A 21,352-nucleotide genomic window follows, 5' to 3' on the forward strand; every position below is an offset into this window, starting at 1 on the left:
TTCTCCTAATCTTATCAAGAGGTTTCACAAATCCACCCCCTCTATTTAACTAATTAAAACATGCCAGTTCAAAATGGGCTTTAAGCCCAATAAGTCTATGTGCTCAAATTGCTTCCAAACTGCTGCCAAATGGGGCTTCTTTGTATGGCATGGGACCCAAGTATTGATCTATACATCAACCACATGGGTTCGGCCCAGCCTTTGTTACAAGGCCTGGCCGAATGCACTGTTGTGGACAGTGCACCCCCTAAAACCCATCACATGGGCTTCTGTTGGGTCCAACACTTACATTAAGTGGTCCCTGGGCCAAGCCACCTTATAAAAACCCAGGGACTGTGGGCAGATGTAAGATTAGCCCATCAGGTATACCCTCAGTGGCCTTACACTTAACATCTCAGCCCATAATGATCAAACACTGCCCGACAAGAGAGGACCTCTCCCTCGGCTGCAAGGAACAATGTTGCACTCTCTGCTTATGTGGATCTCGGGAATTAAAACCTTTTGCAAACATTTTAGAAACTGATATATATATATATATACTTTTATATCTCATATAAAATATATTTTGCAAAACAAATCTCAACGATTGAAATCGGTTACCGGTAGTCTTGGTTTCCATAAAAGAGAGTGCATCTCCGATCATTACCTTTGTCCAACAAAGGGGCTGATCCTGTCACTATGATCACCCACTCAGATGAATTCTCAGACTGTCCCAAGATACCCAGGTTTTGACCCCCGCTAAGGATCTCACTAATTGGCATATCAAAGACAGCCCAATCCGACACCTAGTGCAGTATCATAATCGAGTCTAGGGGTCAGGTGTAACTTTCAGTTTTGCCCATCAATCTCCAAGGTCCAGGGCAATATTGGAAATCTGGTCCGGTTCAAAGATTTAATTGATCATATACTGCATGTGCCTTAGGTCTCACCCTGGCAGCTGAGACAGGCTACCCCAACCGACTTGGTGGCACATCAGTGTTAGCCTTATCAGGATAGGTCTCCCCAGATCGACCCACCAGCTGTGAACATTCTAAACTAACACGAGTCTTATTAAGTGTCCAGTTTAAGGGAATAACACAGAAACAAACCACAAGAACATGAATCAAATATGCACTTTAGTCATTTACAATAAATGTCAAAAGTATATCATTCTGATTGAAGCTAAAGGCATACAAAGACTGTCTAACAAATCACTATTTGAATGGATGGAATCGAACTCGAATTTAGAGATGCTTCCATCCAGCCACTATTTGAATGAATGGAGTTGAATGAACCTCTTTGGATTCGGTGGGTTCTATTTTTAACAAAGAGGTAATTTTGTCCTAAAAAATCTTTGTTTCCTCTTGCTCACTCAATTTACTATTATTTTTAAAACATAACCGAATTTGTCAATTGATCAAACTTGATTTTTTTTTTTTTTTTGCAAAAAGTCCATGTTTCAATTGTTCCCCAGGTGCTTCAACTATAATAATACCATGTTTTAGCAACATATTTATTTCATCGCATAGACCATTTTTTATTTACATGATGTCCGCGATTAAGGGTGCAATTTTTCTGGGTTGGGCTTGGACCTGAAGCCCGAACCTGAAACAGTATAAACTATTCTGGCCAATCCGACTTGCACCCCTACCCGCGATGCTAGGTGAATGACTCCTTTGATTTCCTTCTGCTACGATTTATTAGAAATTCGACTACTCCTACTTACCCCCATCGTTAACAGCCACTTGACAAGTTAATTTAGTTGGGAGTGGGGATGTGAGGAATAAATGACAGTCGATAACTTCACCAACAATTTGCGAGACAAACAAAAAGAAAATTAAAAACTAAAAAAATATAAAACCAAAAAAAGAAGATGAGAAAACACAATCACCACATTGAAAAAGGAAAAATATGCAGATCAAAAGTGAAAAAAACACCATTACAACATATATGGTCCTTGTACATAGGGGTGTCAATGGATCGGTTTGGGGTTGAACTCCGTCCAAATCAAAATCTATTTAGACGGATCAATAAGGCATATTGACTTTAGATGGATTGGATGGACCAATATGATATATTGGATTGGACCTGGTCTGTCTATAATAAATTTATATTGGATTGAGCCAATATTTAGTCCATTGATAGAAGATAAGAACATGGGTGTCAAAGGACCAGGTTTGAGTTGAAACCAATCTAAATTAACATAAATTTGAACAGATTAAACAGTCTTTGAACCGATCCAAGATGATCCAAAATATTCATTGGACTGGATTGGACCAGGTCCATTTGTAATGGACTCACATTAGACTGGACCGGATTGGACCAAATCTAGTCCAATTGACACCCCTAATTGTACATAGGTCGTTGCTAGTAGAGAAGATCAATGCTATATGACTGTTATAGCGGTTGAGGGGAGGTGTGAGCATAGTGGTTTTTACCTTGAGAGAGAGGAGGAGAGTTTACATTGATCTTATCCGCCATGGTAACTTTCCATTAAGACTTGGTGCAAACGTCGACTTGAATGTAGTATTGCTCTCTTTTAGGATGTATAAGAACATCGCAAACAAATACAAGCAAAGCCGGATCGCATGCGAGTTTACACCGGTCCAGTGTTTACAATAGAAACAAACGCTTCTAGTGATCCAATGTCCATCCAATTGAGGCTAGTGTCGTGGTGTCTGAATTAGGAAAAATATTTTATAATTTATTTATAATTAGTTTTGTATTATATATTTAAGTACTTTATAATATGTGTGTTTGTGTAGAGTGGATTTGCAATTAAATATAGGGAAAATTCCATTTTAATATTCTGAACTTTGGGAGTAATGTTAAATTAGTACCTAAACTTTCAAACATGTCACTGCAATACCTAAACTTTCAAAAAGTGTCAAGTTGGTCCCTACCGTTAACTGACCATCAATTATTTGTTGAAAATATCTAAACTATCCTTCATAAGAAGACACTATTCATTATCTTCTACCTTGAGACTGAACTAGTTGAGGTGTTTGAGATTTTAGACTAATGAAGTCGTTGTCTTCTATCTTTAGATTTAAAACACATTATTGTCTACTTATTTCTTTGCTTTCCGTTATTGTTTCCCTCTATCATATTTCATGTTTAATTTTTTCTCTTCTTTTTTGAAGATAATCGGTTCAGTCTCAAGGTAGAAGATAATGAATAATGTCTTCTTTTATAAGATAGTTTTGACATTTTCAACAAATAATTAACAATTGGTTAATGACAAGGATCAACTTAACACTTTTTGAAAGTCTAAATATTATACTGATACATTTGAAAATTGGAGTACTAATTTGACACTACCCAAAAATCAGGATAATAAAGTAGAATTTTTTCTTAAATATATATTGAATGAAGAGAAGAGGTTGTATTTTTATCATGAGGGTAGTTATGATTTATGCATGTTTGAGTCTACATATTTTGATGCATGCTTGAGATCTAACTTTTGATTCACGGACGACTTATGCATGGTTAACCTAATGTAAGGTATCTTCAACCGGATCCAATCAGGTGAAAAAAAAATGGGATCCATAACCAACCCGGATGTAGAACCCGAAAAACTATCCGGGTTATCTTGTCATAATGATTTCTGAAACCAGGATTCGGTCAGCCTTCCGGTTCATCAGTTTGACTGTTACAGTTAACACGGTTTGAAAGCATTGATTCTAACTACTTTTTGAGTGTACTTGTCGTGGCTCCAAGATCAATGCTTTCGTATTCCAGTACCAGGAAATCTCCAAGGGATGACCCATTTCCAGTGGTGGGAGCCACTTGAGTGTGCATCTGTTACATCGTATCCAATGGCCATTTCGTTCTTGTGGTCCCACTAAAGATCCTCATTTGCCCCAATTCCCAAACGACAAAAAGAACTGATTCTAAGATTCTAATCAAACGGTTTTTCCAATCGCGTATACACAAGCCATTGGGCATGAAGGCTGAATAGCATTTTAACGTGGTGACTGTTTTACCCCTGGAGATTTTATTTATAACTTTCTATCCGTTAAACGACAAACTTAAGTAATTCAGTTCAGCGGTTTATCCAGTTCAGCAGTTCTCAAAACGGTCTCTGGTGACTGTTTTACCCCTGGATATTTTATTTATAACTTTCTATCCGTTAAATGACAAACTTAAGTAATTCAGTTCAGCGGTTTATCCAGTTCAGCAGTTATCAAAACGGTCGCTAAAACAGCTCAGATCTCTACGAAAGGACCATCAGCTTTTAAGCAAATTATTATAAATTAAAAATTTGACTATCAATAATTATTATTTTATTAATTTGTTATTATTTTTCCTTCTTCTTCCACGTAACACTGATCTTTCCGACTGAGACAATTCTACTGATGCCTCTATGTGAACTCTCCTTCAATCCTCAAAAGCTTACTCTTCTTTCATTCGCTATCTTTGTTTTCTTTAAAATTTCGGAGCTTTTTCGAGCGGATATTCTAAAAAGCTCCATAAATCTCTGTTACGTCTGAAAACAGCTTAGCTCCATCTTGAAACCCTAGAAATCTCTTGCTTTTCTTCAACTCTCCCGTTACATTTTTTCCTTTGACAGAAACCCTAGAGGTATTTCGGATTTCTGTTTCTTGTTTCTCGGTTAAGCTTTGAAGACAGATTGTCGTATGGGGTCTTTAATGAGCTTTTGTTGCTGCAGTGCTTCAGATCTGACGGAGCTACTGCTGTCTCAACCAACTGAGCCATCAATGTGGCTTCCTCTATTGGCCTTTTTGACTTGAAACTACTCCGCTTCTCCTCTTTCTGTCTCTCCAGCTTTACCGCTTCTCTTTGGTCCACTTTCGTCCTTTGAACGCCGTTTTTTCTCTTTCTTTCTTTTCTTCTCTTTTTTCTCTCTCTCTTTTTTTTTTTTTTGCCAAGGTGGTATCCTGGTAGTGGAGGTGGAGGAAGAACTAGAATTTCGGCCTTTCTACTTTCCATTCTGGATTTCTGTATTTGCTTGAGAAAAGTTGTTTGAAGTTTTAAATATCAAGAAAGAGGTAGGGGGGCTTGAATTCGTACAAATGCAGGCGCTTGGGAGCCCTACCAGTGCCTGTACGGACACTAGTTGTGGTGCTTTACTTAGAGAACTTCAGGTCTTTACTCCTCTGCGTGCTTTATTTTTTCCCTCAATGATATCTTCTCTTATTTGGTACTATTTGTTTTTTCATTGTCCAGCATCGGTCTCAAATTTCTTATTTCGAGCTCTAAATTCTGTAGATATCTTATTAACTTCGTTTTTACATCCCGTGATGAGTTTTTCAGGGGGAAAAGTAAGGCTAGGCTACACTTCTCTATTCTCCTGTAAGTTTTTTATTGGAAAAAAAGGTGTGCAGTGGAAATAGGTGCGATGTTTTGTCGAGAAATTCTTAAGAAACGAGCAGAAAATGAAAAATAAAAATAAAAGTCAAGATTACAGTTTGGGATTGTTTCCATTTTTTCATTTTTCTGTTATTTTTCCTTTGTCCGGGGAAGAACTTGGAGACTTAGAGGGTGATCTTTTACATACAAGATAAATGGTTTTTTTTTTTTAATTTAATTTTTGGGTCAATTCTCATTTCCTCATTTAGTGGTTTTCTTCACAAGTTCTCGTATCAGAACTCAAGTAGCTCTCTCTCTCTCTCTCTCTCTGTTCAAATGTTCTAATGATAGTTTGGTCAACTTGTCTGAGAGCAGCACGTGTGGGATGAAATTGGTGAGAGCGAAGCGGATAAGGACCGAATGCTGTTGGAACTTGAGAGGGAATGCTTACAGGTATACCGGAGGAAGGTTCACGAGGCAAGTAATAACAAGGCCCGCCTCCATCAGTCTGTTGCGGCAAAGGAGGCTGAACTCGCTACGCTCATGGCTGCTCTTGGGGAGCTTAATCTTCGTTCTCAGGTACAGTTCATTTTTTTTTCAGGAATTACAGCTGTATCTTTCTATGGTTTTTCCTCCCTTTTCAGCGTGGCAAATTCATGCAATAGTTTATGTTGTGTTTTGTTTCAGTGCTCTCTCTCTCTCTCTCTCTCTCAGTTTTGTTTGTTTGCCATCAAATTGCTTTTTCCATAATTACTAATTATCATCTGGAACTGCCATGTCATCTGAATTTGCAAGTTCTCTCTGGTTTAGAAAAGATACAACCTTCTACTTACCATTCAGCTTATTTGTTCTAGGTGTTTTTCAATCCCAACTTCCCAAGTCTGATAGTTAAGGACGTCTGCAGGAAGTATGATCAATGAACCAATCCTCCTTGAGTAGGATGCTGAAATTTGCAGTTTCACTGCCACAAAGCATAATATTTGAAGATTAAAGTTAATAAATGACATGTTGGGTTCCTAGAAAAGCAAATTGTGTAGTTGAGACCCAAAAGAATATATCTCAATTGAGCACTGTCAGTACTGGAGATGTAGTAGGAACATTTGCAGTGGATGTCATGAACATATGATCTCAAAACTGATAAAGTTGTAGAATCATGGCAAGGATTCATGGAAAAGATGGAGGTGGATGTCGATGTATTTACACTTAATAAGATGTTGGGTTTACTTTATTGAGTGATTCAATAGCTGTCTTTCAGAAAATGGTGACATCTTACATTGTAAAGTTGGTAATTTAAGGATCACTTAGCATATGCATGATAACAAAAGTTGATTGTCAAAGAAACACACTGTTGATGAAATGATGAGCTAGCAGTGTACTAGAAGTAAGATACTGAAGAGACGGTGCTTCATTCTAATGGAAAATTTCTCTATGCATACATCAAATTCTTAGTAGTGGAAGTGCTAAATTTCTTGGAAGTTGGAACACTATGTTTGTGCCATCCTGCTTTTTGCACACTGGAGCATTCTCATAAGTAATGAAAGGATATTCTTGATGCTGTTCTTGGACTGTTATAACTGAACTTCTGGAAGTAAGGAAAGTCATACCTGCATCTATTCTTATCATCAAAACCTCGTTTTTTTATTCATCCTGAAGGGTTATCACTATTAAATGATGTGCATACAAGCGTCCTCTATTCATACTTGCACTAGAACTGGTAACGTTCTTGAGAAACTCTTAAACTTCTGCTACTTGCTGCAGATGCACATTGGTTCAATGAGAGAAAAGTAAGGGGGGGGGGGACTAATAGATAACTGTGGGGGGCTTGTGTTACTTCACTGCCTCACCATAACCATGAAGTTGTCATTGTAGAAGAGGAAAAAAACCAATAACTTATAACCTATTGACTCAATGACTTTGAAACATTATACCAACCTTATTAACGACAGAGAGTGAGGGGGGAGCTTCGTGCACTGGGATGCCCTTTTAGAGAAGGGAGGGGGGAGTCTATCATGGATCTTGCCAAAGGTGATTGGTAAGGAAACTAGAATAATAAAAGTATCAACCTATGGTCTAGCTGAAACTCCCTGAAGGACTAAGGCTATCATGGAGCTTGTCAATGGAAACTGGTTACTGGTAAGGAAATTTGACGAGCAAAGGTATCATTGTTAGGAAAACTTCTTCAGAGGTTAGGCTTGAAGGTAGCACGCTTGTCAGGGCTATTTGTGGAAGTTGATCCAGATGCTGAAGATGTCAGAAGTTGGGTGGTGGTGGAGTGGGAACCTTGATGAACACCTTCTTGTAAAAGGATTAATTGCATGTTTGCTTCTCTTTGTGTTTAACAGTAAGGAGGCAGAGGAAATCTTGGAGCTTGAGGAAAGTAAGTCCAGAGCACTGAAAGTGTGTTGAGTGGTGGTGCCTATAAGCATGAGCTGTATGGAAGCATTGCGGAATAACTGAATAAGAATGATTTGGGTCTTGTAATTGGCATTACCATTATGCGTTTGGTGTGTGCAGAATTTTTAAAGCTAAGTGGGAATCAACTAGGTAGGTTCCTGAAGATTGACAATAGAAATAGAAAATGGGAGATATTTTTGAGATAAGATATTTTATTGGGCAAGGGTCTTTTTTTTTTCTTTTTTGAGGGAGAGGTAATGTATTAGAAAAGGCAAAAACAAAACATACAAGGCCTTGCTCAAAAAGAACTTGAAACAGGGGAAAAAACTGAGAAGCTGATTACACTGCAGATCTAGATACAAAAAGATTCATAGAATAAAAAAAATAGTTGAAAGGTGTATCCTTTAGCTGTCTGTGAATTGCAGTCCATAAGTAGATTCTGCCCCATAAGCCTTTTAATACTGTATTTTCAAAAACAAAACATACAAGGCCTTGCTCAAAAAGAACTTGAAACAGGGGAAAAAACTGAGAAGCTGATTACACTGCAGATCTAGATACAAAAAGATTCATAGAATAAAAAAAATAGTTGAAAGGTGTCTCCTTTAGCTGTCTGTGAATTGCAGTCCATAAGTAGATTCTGCCCCATAAGCCTTTTAATACTGTATTTTCAAAAACTCTCCTATTTCTCTCCACCCATAGAGACCAAATCAGTGCTGCTGGAACTTATCAAAAAACAAAAAACTGCTTCCGGAAATACTTCCTACAAGACTTTCCCTCTCTTGGACAGACCCTTTAGCTGCCAGCACCACAAAAGAGATTTCAGGTCTTTTGGGAAACAGAAGTTAGCATCAAACAGCCCCAAAGCTTTCCCCTAGGCCATTCTTGTAGTTTTGCAGTGGATGAATAAATGTCATGCATCTTCTGAAGCTGTCCCACACAAGCTACATCTGCTTGGCTTCACCACCATTCCCCTTTTTGCAAGCAAATCTTCTGTCAGGCTTTTTCCAAATTCCAAGAGTAGCTGTCCATAACAGGAAGGCTACTTTAAGAGGCACAACAGATACTCAAACTCTATGCTCTGGGAAACTCTCTTCACCCTCACTGCTTAGGCTTTTAGTTAACAGAGAAAACCCCTGAGCGTTCTCCCAACCAAATTCTTCTATCTAGCCTAGAGAAGTCTGGTCTGACGGGGACTAAGAGCTTGCACCAGTTCCATCCATTGAGCTATTTCCCAGTCATTCAGGTTTCTGCTGAAAGTGGGACACCAATCACCCGTGGACCTGTCATGAGAGTAAACCTCTGTCACCAAGCAATCTTTATTTTGAGCTAGCTCAAACAGAGCTGGAAATCTCTTGTTCAAAGGATGCTCACCACATCACCAATCCCTCCAGAAATTCACCTTTGAGCTGTTGCCTATTTCAAACCTGATTCCCTTTTTAAAAATTGGAGCTGATTTCTGAATCCCTTTCCACACAGAGCACCCATCAGAGATATTGGATTTACCTGGATTCCGGTTGAAGTTGGTAGAACCATACTTAGCCAAAATAACTCTTCTCCACAAACTGTTTGTTTGCTCATTCCACCTCCAGAACCACTTGTTAGGATCTTGTTTGCAATGGAACTTCAATTTGCCTAGAGACTATGAGAGTTACAATTTAAGTTTAGTAGTGGATGGGAGGATTAGACTTACAACTAGGCCATTTAGAAGGAAGGGGGAGAGGGAGGTTGAAAGGTAGACAAAGACAATCCCAATTCCCATGTGGTTCTTTTCCACCCATCGAGCATGGGAAGGGTCTTTAGTCTATTCCCAAATTTCCATATAAGCAGACTAGGCCCATTCCATATAATTTGTTCCATCAAGTTCGACTGTAGTAACCTGAGCAGTGAACACTAGGATTCTTTCTCATTCCTCTCAGAGCCCTTCTTGTCTTTTCACCTGATTTATAACCACTTGCAGCAACTTCCGTCATCTCTCCAATAGGTAATGATCACATCATAATCATCATTATCTAAGCCTTGTTCCAACCATATGAGGACAGCTACATTAATCCTGTTTCACCATTCTATTCTGTTCAGTGACATATTAATAGATAACAAATAAGAAGTTCTCAGGGATATATTGATCTAAAGAAATCACCCTAAAGTTGTTCCTAGTGAAGTAACCAGCCAGAGAACAAGAGAAGAGATATCTGATAATTGATCTCTCTAGAAGGAACAGAACTAATTCCAGAGGCAGCAGGCACTAATTCTAGGTAAAACAAACCTAGAGAATGCAGATTGCACAAAGAACATTCACCTAAAAGTGATGCAACAAATTTCACCCAATTTTGGGAGGAGAAACTTGAGAAAACTAGGTTGATCACACCAGACACTCGAGAATCTGACCCAACTGCATCAACCCACATTTTTATGATAAAATGCCTAGAAAAAGCCAAGCACCAATCTCAAAGAAATTATATTTGGATCACAAGCAAGAAATATCCTCTCATTTCTTTCTGTTTTTTCTTGATTTTGGGCAGTTCTCCAAGATAACTCCTTGGTCAGCAGCAAGTAATCCAAAATCTCCAAAAAGCAGGCCAAACAACTCTTATAATAGACCAGCACTTTCACTCTTCCATTCAGTCAACTGGTCTTTGAACTGCATGGAAATCACCAATGGAGGTTGTGCTTGCTTTGATACCAACTTGGATTACAGAAACAGAAAATAATGCAATACTTAACAAAGAAAAGAAGAGAAAGAATGGAGAAGCAAAAATTCTTGCTGTTGCCCCTCTCTCGTATATTTATAATATAAAACTAGAAGTTCAGGACTGTTATCAGTCTTGAACCCTAATGAATCTCAGGATCGAAGATAAGAAGAAAGAAAGAGGAGAGAAGAGAAAGAGGGAGGAGAAGCAGTAGAACACAAGGGTTGAAAGGAGGAGCAGAAGCTTTCGCCACTTTAATTAATATTTATAGGTTATGCTCATTACATGGAAAGGACAGATCTGCCCTTAGTCTTTACATAACAAATAGAGTAAAACAAAGACTGAAATAAATAACAACTGAAACAACTAAATGACCAATAGCTAACCCTAGGCAGACTAGAACATCTTCTACCCTACGAACACAGTGGGACCGTAGCTGTGGGGCCCACATCAGTGTTATCTACACTCCCCCTCAAGTTGGGAATAAATGTTTATCATTCCCAACTTGGATAGATCTGCCTCTAGCTTCTTCCGTGATACAGCTTTAGTGAGGATATCTGCCAGTTGCATATTGGAGGTGATGTATGGGAGACATACTTCTTGTGATGAGACCCTCTCTCGTACAAAGTGTCGATCAACTTCAATATGTTTAGTCCTGTCATGCTGCACTGGGTTGTGTGCTATATTAATAGCCGCTTGATTATCACAATATAACATCAGGGGCTCCTCATACTCAACACCCAACTCCTCAAGTAGTGATCTCAGCCAAAGAATTTCAGCCACTCCATTAGCCATTGACCTGTACTCAGCTTCAGCACTGGATCGAGAGACAACACTTTGTTTCTTACTCCGCCAAGAAACCAGGTTACCTCCCACAAGAGCACAATATCCAGAGGTAAACCTTCTGTCATCAACACTCCCAGCCCAATCGGCATCCGTATAGACTTCCACCTTCATGTGGTCATTGTTCTTGAACAGTATACCTCTACCCGGGCATCTCTTCAAGTATGCTAGTATTCTTTCTACTGCTAGAAGGTGCGTGGTTCTAGGAGAATGCATGTACTGACTGATAACACTAATGACATAACTGATGTCTGGTCGGGTAAGGCATAGATATAGGAGCTTTCCCACTAACTGCTGGAACATAACTCCCCACTCTCTGCATTAATCCTGTGGTTCTGTTCAATGGGTGTATCTGCAGGTTTGACACCTAGCTTTCCAGTTCCAGCCAAGAGATCTAACACATATTTCCTCTAAGTGACAAAGATCCCCTGCTTAGATCTAGCAACCTCAACACCCAAAAAATACCGTAGTGTACCCAGATCTTTCACCTCAAACTCTTGATGAAGGAGCTGTTTAAGGGACTCAATCTCATGGTAGTCGTTTCCTGTGACCACAATATCATCAACATAAACTACAAGTAGTGTCAGTGACGACTCCACCCTCTTGACGAACAGTGTATGATCTGACTGGGCCTGTACATAACCGAACTTCCCAAGGGGTAGTCTGAATCTGTCGAACCAAGCTCTAGGTGACTGTTTCAAACCATACAATGCCTTATTGAGCCTTCTTACCTGCCTCTGTATCATAGAATCCAGGAGGCAACTGCATGTAGACCTCTTCCTGCAAGTTCCCATTCAGGAAAGCATTCTTAACATCCATTTGGTACAAAGGCCAAGTGTAGCTTGCTGCAAGAGATAATAGAACCCGAATGGTGGTCATTTTGGCTACCGGGGCAAATGTCTCCAAGTAATCTATACCATAAGTTTGAGTGAACCCCTTTGCAACTAGCCGAGCTTTGTACCTCTCAGTGGAACCATCCGCATTATGCTTCACAGTAAATACCCACCTGCATCCAACTGGTTTCTTTCCTTTGGGCAAGTCAACTAGCTCCCAGGTATTGTTTTTCAACAGGGCATCCATTTCAACTTGCATTGCACCTCTCCACTCCGGGACTGATAGGGCTTCTTGCACTGTTCTCGGAATAGGGACATCAGCAACAGAGGTGAGATAGGACTTGTAGGAGGGAGATAGGCGATCATAGGACAAAAACTGGGAGATGCAGTGGGCTGTAGATGTGGTGCAATGCCGTTTTCCTTTACGAAGGGCAATGGGGAGGTTAAGGTCATCTGCAGAGGGTGAGGTAGCAACAATGGAAGGAGTCTCTGTGGGCCCTGGGACTGTAATATTTGGACTTGGAGTCACAGAAGAGATTGTAGCTGGCTGGGACTGCTGATGACCAGGATCAATCTGCCTGCATCGCCTGTGATAGACTCTCAACTCCCGATCCCTTTAACCACCCTCGCTACTACAGCCCTCATCATCAACTGGAATAGGTAAAGGAACAGCCCCAAAGGTATTAACCCTGTCCTCACTGCACTCCTCCTCCCCCTGAAGAAAAAGACGCAAATCTCCACGCTCACTACTCTCCCCCTGATGAGAGACCCGAGAATAGTAGGGTGTCTCCTCAAAGAAAGTGACATCCATGGATACAAACTTCTTCCCTAAGACAGGATCATAACAACAATAACCCTTTTGAGTTTGTGCATAACCAAGAAAGATGCATTTGGAGGCCTTGGGTTGAAACTTGGAGTGATTGGGACCAAGAAGCTGAACAAAACAAGTACAACCAAATGTCTTGAGGGGAATAGTGAACAACTCCTCATTGGGGTATAGAGGAAATATGTGCCTATTCTTCCTCTCTGCAACCTCCAAGATGTGCCTATTCTTCCTCTTTGCAACCCCATGATTAAGGAGGTACGATGCCAATGGCTTAGCAAAGTATTCCTTTGCATTATCAGATCTAAGCACTTTTATCCTGGCATCAAATTCTGTTAGGATCATTTGGTGAAAGTTTTGGGTCAGGACAGGCACCTCATCTCGTGATCGCATAAGATAAACCCATGAAAAACGGGTGTGGTCATCAACAAATAGCAAAAAATACCTATACCCCCCATGGAAGGAATGTGATATGGCCCCCAAACATCAGTATGCACAATATCAAAAGAACTATTACTCATTTTATTACTCAATGAATAAGAGTTTCTACAATGTTTAGCCAACTCAAAACTTTCACACTTCAACTGAGATGACTCAACAGACTCAAACAAAGTAGGAAACAGACTCTTCAAGGACCGAAAAGATAAATGACCCAATCGGTTATGCAACAACATAACCGGACTCACAACTTGAGAAACAAGTAACTTCTTATCCACTGACTCTTCCCGACGAGAACTCTCCCCGAGCAGATAGATCCCATTCGTCTCACAGCCAGTCCCAATCACCTTCTTCGTCTCCATGTCCTGAAAAACACATCGGTCAGGAAAGAAAGTTACTGAGCAGTTCAAATGTTTGGTAATGCTACTGACGGAAAGGAGGTTAGTATCCAATTTAGGAACATGCAAGACAGAGGACAAGGATATAGTATCTGACAGTTTGATGTCACCCTTGCCAGAAATAGGGACAAGAGAGCCATCAGCTATAGATACTTTATCCCTACCAGAAGATAAGTGATAAGTAGTAAACAAAGAGGGCAAGCTGGTCATATGGTCAGATGCACCTGAATCTATTACCCAAAAGAAGACTGAAGCACAGTTTGAAGAGCAATCTGATATGCTGAAGCCAATTTGAGGTTTTAATCAGTCCTAAGAGCTGTACGGATAAGGTTTGTATTAGGGTTAATATGAAACCCTAAAACTGATCAATGTTGAGGAGAATTCTAGGGTATGCCGTAGGAATAAGATCACAAGTTTTGACCTAATACTAGGGTTTGCCGTAGGGATAAGACAAAACCCTAGAGAAACCCTAGAGAATAGAGAGAGAAAACCCTAGAGTAGTTCGGCCACCCTTACTGGATAGGTCCAACCTATCTTTTCTGATGTTACTTCTCTCAGAAAGTAAAAACTTACAGTAGAATGCAGTTCGCTGCCTACCAAGGTTACCCGAACCCTAGCCTTCTCTGATTCTTTCTGATCACCAACTTGCTACAACTGTGACACTTCTTCAAATAGCTGCTAATCCTCTGGAGATCTCCAAGAACCAGTCAACGAACTCTGCTTTCTCAGCTTCCAGCCTTAGATGGTTCTCATGTGGTCGGCTGGAATAGACTCACATGAGAGAACTTAGCTCTGATACCAACTAGAAGTTAAGGACTGTTATCAGTCTTGAACCCTAATGAATCTCAGGATCGAAGATAAGAAGAAAGAAAGAGGAGAGAAGAGAAAGAGGGAGGAGAAGCAGTAGAACACAAGGGTTGAAAGGAGGAGCAGAAGCTTAATGTTCTGCCGCCGCCACTTTAATTAATATTTATAGGTTATGCTCATTACATGGAAAGGACAGATCTGCCCTTAGTCTTTACATAACAAATAGAGTAAAACAAAGACTGAAATAAATAACAACTGAAACAACTAAATGACCAATAGCTAACCCTAGGCAGACTAGAACATCTTCTACCCTACGAACACAGTGGGACCGTAGCTGTGGGGCCCACATCAGTTTTCTCTACAATAAAAAGATGTACAATGCCAAAAATACCCCTGGTTGACCCAATTATATGAAAGCAATTTAGGAGCAATAAAAGAAGCAAAGACAGCAACTAACTATCAATGAATAAACTAAAACCATAATTCTAAGCTAGCATCTCAACAAAAATAATTTTGTTTTGACATGGTTGACTTGTCAGCTGACTAATTGATACTTTGGTAACACTGAAAATTACCATTAAAGTCCAAAATTGAAGTGTGCCTGCTGAATATCCCCACATCTTTGGGACTTGCCTAGTCTGCCACCTCATAGCTAATATCAGATTCTGGCACATCTACCTTTCCAATGTAAAATATGGTTTAGCTGATAATTCTTTTGTCCTATTGTTATAACAGCTGTTTTTTTCTCTTTTCTTTTAATTATTACTTGGGAAACCTTTCTTTATTGTCATTTTAACAGATAAAGTATTGTTTTTATTGTATTACATCTTAACAGAACATCCAGATCATTCACTATTTACTAGATGGAATTAAACTCTAAAGGCGCAAACTGCAAAATGCTTTAGTAGGCCATTCAATATGTGATATCATTAATTACATATCCTTCTGTCAGTTAATTAATTTGTAAAAGTTGCAGGTACTGACTGACAAAAGGTCAGCATCTTTGAAAGAGCAACTTGCATCAGTCGTACCACTGGTAGAAGATCTTAGAATGAAGAAAGAAGAACGCATAAAGCAAATTGCAGATGTAAAAGCACAGATTGAGAAGATTAGGGGCGAGGTTTCAGGATACACTCACCTCAATGGTGTTGTTACTGATTCCTTAAATACCGAAGAACAAGACTTGTCACAAAGAAAGCTTACTGAATATCAAACACATCTTCACAGCCTGCAAAAAGAAAAGGTAAGCATGTCTTGAATTATCATAGTTATGCTTCTGATAACCGTAACTTTCCTGTAGGATAGCTAGAATAGGAACAGTAATAAGATGCATAAAGATGAAAAATTTGCACATAAATTTAGTTTATAACGTACATTCTAACCTTCTTTTAATCAGCAATGGATTGAAATGGTTATGCCTACCTCATAGCAGACTAGAATAAGAGGCTCCCCTACTCCTTTCCTTGCAAGACCATTAGCTTGGGAGCTTTCTAATCTTGGGATCCACATGAATGAGCTATTCAATAAGGATGCAAGGACCATTTCTTCTCTAATAAAAAATATAGAATAACATGTATTTTAAACTATTTTTTACCAGCAACGGATCGAAAGGAATTCATTGAAGTGAAATAAAAGTTGGATTACACCCTAACCCAAAACAGTGGTAATTCTGACCTTACTAAGAGCAGTACAATAGTTATTCTCTACTATAAGCTTCCCAAAAGGGATAAACCTCCCTACTCCTTCCCCTGAAAGAGCATTAGCTTGAGAGTTTGCTGATCTTGTGACTCATATGAATGAATTATTCAATGAGGATTATTGATAAAAAAAAAAAAATTATTCAATGAGGATGCAAGGGTCATGCTTCTCTAGTCAATTGTTATCCAAGGCCTGTTTTTGTAGAGAGCATGCATCTTATGAGAACTAGATATTCTCCTTTTAACAATCACTTTCTGAAGGCCCAAAATGATTAATATTAATGTGTATTTTATGATCAATAGGCATTTATCATGATGTGATGAATCCCTGTTTTAAATTAGTGGGAGAGGGATAATCCGAAGTATCATTATTATTATTTTTTTATAATTTCAAAGTATCATTATTTTGTTAGACTAGAGGTTTACATTATATGATTAAAGACAAGCTTGAATCACAAGCAGCTCAAGAACTTTTAACAATGGAATGCAATTAGATTACCCCCAAAAAGGACTAAGGGGCAGGCCCAGAAGAAGTGCTGTAATTAGTCTGAGAATAGTTGTCAAGGTACCAAGGTGAAGCTAGGCAACCAGAGAGTGCATAGATGCCTAGGCAGGCACCTAGGCTATAGGTTTTGAAAATAAATGGTCCCTAAATCCCAGGTTAATTTCCTATTTTGCTGGCAATCATATACACTGGCAATATCCTGCTACTTGTCAAAAAATAGTCATATACACTATCAATTAGCAAGAATTTCTTATCAAAATATAGAAAACTGTCATATTCATGAGAAGACGTCCATTTAAATTCATTAATTTCATAACAACTCAGCCCTGGCTGTTTAGCACCAAATTATAAACAAATAGGAAGAGAACCAAATTCAGCCATGTTTTAGTACCCCCCTCTCCCAGCAAAAAAAACAAACAAAAAGAACCCCTGTTTTAGTGCTAAAAAAGTAAACAGAAAAGAAAGTATTTTACTGCTAAAACAATAAACAGAAGAAAGAGCAGAGTCTCTGTTTTAGCTAAAAGATAAACAAAAAAAGAAATGCCAAAGCAGCAACTGAGCAAATTGCTCAGCAGTTGCAGCAATAACAGAAAAGAAACCTGTGTGTGCATGTTGAGAAACTTGGTTGTGTAACTTATATTTTAAGCCACTAAATAAACAAACATTTTGAGCTATTCAGTTATTAACTTAGTATTGTAACTTAAGAAGAAACTTACTTGTGTAGCCCAGCCTATTCTAGTCACATAGACACCTGCCTTGTTGCTTAAAAAGTTGAGTGAGCACTTTTTACGGAATCTTCCAGGCAGTGGAGTGAGAAAACTGTCTAAAACTGCCTAGTTGCCTAGCTATCCACCTAGGTGTTCCCTGGGCAACTATGAATCTGACAAATGAGATCATTTACCATTCTGTATGATGCCAAATTTCAAACATGAAGAATACCTGTTCTTAGTCTAAATTTTCCAATCAAAAAGTTTGTTTGTCTCAAGTTTGTGTGGCTACTTGCAGTCTGACCGCCTTCATAAAGTTCTGGAATATGTAAATGAGGTGCATTCTTTATGTGGTGTCCTTGGAATGGATTTTGGGATGACAGTGAGTGAAGTGCATCCAAGCTTGCATGATACAGGTCATGAGCAATCCACAAACATCAGCAACAGTACGTTGGAAGGTCTGGAGAAGGCCATACTAAAGTTAAAAGCAGAAAGAAAATCTCGTTTTCAAAAGGTATTACAAATTTTTAATAGTTATGCATCTTTTTGCTTTGGGCTATGTAAACAAACCTATGTTTCGAATGTAGTTGAAAGATATAGTGGCATCACTGTTCGAGCTATGGAATTTGATGGACTCACCTCAAGAAGAGAGGAATCTGTTTAGAAGAGTTACTTCTGTCTTTCAAACACCAGAACTGGAAACTACCAAATCGAGTGTACTCTCACTAGAGATTATTGAGCAGGTTTGACTGTTCAAACACCATATTTTTCTGTTAAATATTTAAAAAGATGTATCTCAAGTTTTCCTTTTTTTTTCCGCTTTCAGGCAGCATCAGAGGTTGAGAGACTGACCAAGCTAAAAGCCAGCAGAATGAAAGAACTAGTCATGAAAAAGAGGTCAGAGTTGGAAGAAATTTGTAGAAAAGCACATATTGAGCCTGACATGAGCACTGCAGCAGAAAAGGCGAATGCATTGATAGACTCTGGTATAATCTCCATCTATCTTGCTGCACGGTAAATCTAATTATCAAGGTACTTGTCTGAATGATACTCTTGTTCAGGTTTGGTAGATCCTTCTGAACTTCTGGCCAACATTGAAGTTCAGATAACTAAGATGAAGGATGAGGCTGTTAGGCGAAAAGAAATTATGGATAGAATAGACAGATGGCTAGCTGCCTGTGAAGAGGAAAATTGGCTTGAAGATTACAACCAAGTAAGCTGGTGATTCAGTTATAGTAATATTCTGTTATAGTGCGTAAGAATGCAACATGGAATTCATACCAGAATCTATAGTGGTTAATCTTTTTTATTTTCAGTGTTATGGCCTTTGCAAGCCAGATTCTGGTCATAAAATAGCACATCATATAAAATAAATCACACCTGCTATTTACAAATTAAGGGTTCTGTCTTAATTATCCCTTATAGAGCCCTGCTTTAAAGTGATTTTGGTGGATTTCAGGATGAGAACCGTTATAGTGCTGGAAGAGGAGTCCACTTAAACCTGAAACGTGCAGAGAAAGCTAGAGTGACTGTTACCAAGATTCCATCAATGATTGAAAATTTGATAAATAAAATACTGGCATGGGAAGATGAAAGAAAAATGCTGTTTCTTTATGATGGGGTGAGTGTGGTTCATTCACAGTTTGGATACATACCATTCACACCATTGTGAAATAAGCTTGCTCATTTTTAACAATTTGCAGGTTCGGTTAATCCAAATATTGGAGGACTACAAACTAACCAGGCAACAGAAAGAGGAAGAGAAGAGGCGATACCGGGTAAAACATGATTACAAATTGGGACATTTCCAGATTGTTTTATTTGTAAACAGTAAAATAATCATTCCACCATATCATTTGGCAGGATCAGAAGAAGTTTCAAGATCTTCTTCTTACGGAGAAGGAAGCAATGTATGGCTCCAAACCAAGCCCGAAAAGAAGTAACGGCTTTAAGAAACCAAATGGATATCGTGCAAATGGAAATGGATCAATGACTCCTACACCTCAGCGGCTTTCAGTTGGGAGTGCAACGCCTGAGTTACTCACACCCAAGTCCTACTCAGGGCGTCAAAATGGATATTTCAAAGAAACGAGAAGACTGTCAACTGCACCACTAAACTTTGTTGCCATATCTAAAGAAACAATGTCGTATGCATCGGGTTATGGTTCTGAATTGGGATCTCCTCGTTCTCATTGTTAAAACCTTAAGCCTAGATTGGCAAGGTATCCTTTATATGGTGATCTTCCACCGTGCATGTTCTTGCTTTGAGTACTGTCTAGTAAATATGGTGTGAATTTACATGATTGTAGTGTTTACAACTTTAATGCTATGGATAAAGTATTAATCTCTGTTCCCTTGTTCCTGCAGGACACTGGATTAAAGAAGTGGATACCTTGTGGGTAAAAAGAAATGTTCAGTTGTCAGATATGCCACGCTGCCTAGTTGACATCAAAGAACCCGCCTGGGCGTTGTGAACTGTGACGAATAGCAGGTGTCATATGGCATTAAACACAATAACTTGTAGTTAAGAATTACTAGTCTTTCCGTTTAAAATAGGCATAGCACTGATCTTGTATCTTGTGGTTTTCATTTGTGTTTTACCTTCCACATGTGTATGTATTAGCCTATTGAAGTAGACATTTGTAATACCACCTCCCACAGGACGTGTACTGATTGGAATTTTTTGTATTATATGAACACAGTTTTTGGCTCTCAACTCAATTATTACGACCACCTGTTTATGCCATCCCCGTGCACAGCGGTTCAGAAGTTGCAGGAACTTGTTATATGCGAGGTTCAAAAATTTGTATCATATCAGGGCCTTCTCGATATGCCCCTACAGGGGGTGTTTCGGGTCAGCGAGTGGTTCGGGGGGTAGACCAGCCCCCCTGAATCAGTTTCGAAGAAAAAAAAAACAAAACCAATACAGGCTGATAAGCCAGTAGGGCATATCACCCTGTATTGATATTTTGAACCTTGGTTATATGCAAGTCGTTGGGGGTAAAACTACTTGTTAGCCCCACAAAGAACTAGTGATCCTGTTATCATTCTTTATTCGCCATCGATATTAACTGAGACATTACCTCTATGGGTGGAAGCATGCTTACAGGTATCTTCATTCCAAACTTGATGAGTGTAATGTGGAATAAGCGTCTTCAACCAGAGCCCCATGAAAGGTGAAGCACGTAGTTTGCCATCAAGGTCTCTGTGGGAAGAGTGAGTTTATTATAATTTCATATTCTTTTTTGTTTACCGATGGAATGATGGTTTCTATCTTGCAGTTGTTTCTTTGGTGACCGCTGAGCGTTTCATTGCTTTTATAACGGTTTGGATATTCATAGGTAGATTAATGCTGCATAAGGATCAAATGTTGGCTGAAAATGCTCTTCTTCCTTTAGAGTTGCAGAGTAGTCCAAGTAGAAAGATGCGCCACTTAAGATTTATAGGAATATTAGAATATAACAGCAGTAGCTACTCAATATTCAAAATACACAGCAGAGAAATGGACAGCTTTTATATATATATATTCCTATCCATGGTCCTTGAAGCTTGAAGAGGGTAACCTGTTTGCCAGATGCCACCAAGCATCGGTGGCTGCTCATGAAGCTCGAAAATAAGAGATGGAAATCGAAGATTGTCTTCTAGATCGAAGATTGTTTCTTGAGCATCATACTCCTTCGAAAACATGGTTCAAAGTATTGTATATTGCATGATTCAAAGGGGCAATACTGATTGATTAATTTGATTTTTTCTTTTTTTTTTTTTCTAAGTTTCAAGAATTGAGCCAGGACATTTCTGGGAAGAGTATGCACCTTCAAAGGTGGCCAGATGTGCTATTGGTGGGTTCAAAATCTGATACCTCTTTCTGAACAAATTGGACCGCCATGAAGAGAACAAGACTTGAAGATCAGGAGGGGGCCGAGGGGGC

At 39.1% G+C, this 21,352-nt stretch overlaps 1 protein-coding gene across 5 annotated transcripts; it reads left to right on the top strand.

Moving 5' to 3' along the window:
- Positions 1–4,255: 4,255 nt before the first annotated feature.
- On the top strand, positions 4,256–20,170 carry LOC148864027 (65-kDa microtubule-associated protein 6-like). 5 transcript variants are annotated; one of them, XR_016110009.1, is made up of 13 exons: positions 4,292–4,563; positions 4,652–5,087; positions 5,668–5,871; positions 15,492–15,758; positions 17,723–17,938; positions 18,012–18,167; positions 18,251–18,410; positions 18,486–18,637; positions 18,884–19,045; positions 19,128–19,202; positions 19,288–19,646; positions 19,792–19,915; positions 20,127–20,170. XR_016110009.1 is itself a non-coding variant. In XM_088978559.1 (12 exons), exons 2-11 carry the CDS (start codon positions 5,016–5,018, stop codon positions 19,621–19,623), a joined length of 1,800 nt encoding a protein of 599 aa, XP_088834685.1. In that variant the 5' UTR covers positions 4,292–4,563; positions 4,652–5,015; the 3' UTR covers positions 19,624–19,646; positions 19,792–20,140. The 5 variants fall into 5 exon arrangements, 3 of the variants coding, with proteins under 3 accessions (XP_088834684.1, XP_088834685.1, XP_088834686.1); XR_016110008.1 differs by having other exon boundaries at positions 4,256–5,087; XM_088978559.1 differs by having other exon boundaries at positions 19,792–20,140.
- The last annotated feature ends 1,182 nt before the right edge of the window (positions 20,171–21,352 follow it).

The sequence above is a fragment of the Nelumbo lutea genome, chromosome 3 (genome assembly GCF_056320005.1).
Source record: "Nelumbo lutea isolate HS-2025 chromosome 3, American lotus-T2T, whole genome shotgun sequence".
NCBI lineage: Eukaryota > Viridiplantae > Streptophyta > Magnoliopsida > Proteales > Nelumbonaceae > Nelumbo > Nelumbo lutea.

Excerpts from the sequence above, each read along its gene's own strand:
- LOC148864027 (XM_088978558.1), top strand. The coding sequence starts at position 5,016 with ATGCAGGCGCTTGGGAGCCCTACCAGTGCCTGTACGGACACTAGTTGT. Across the intron at positions 5,088-5,667 it reads CTTTACTTAGAGAACTTCAG|CACGTGTGGGATGAAATTGG; the intron begins GTCTTTACTCCT and ends GTCTGAGAGCAG. Across the intron at positions 5,872-15,491 it reads AGCTTAATCTTCGTTCTCAG|GTACTGACTGACAAAAGGTC; the intron begins GTACAGTTCATT and ends TAAAAGTTGCAG.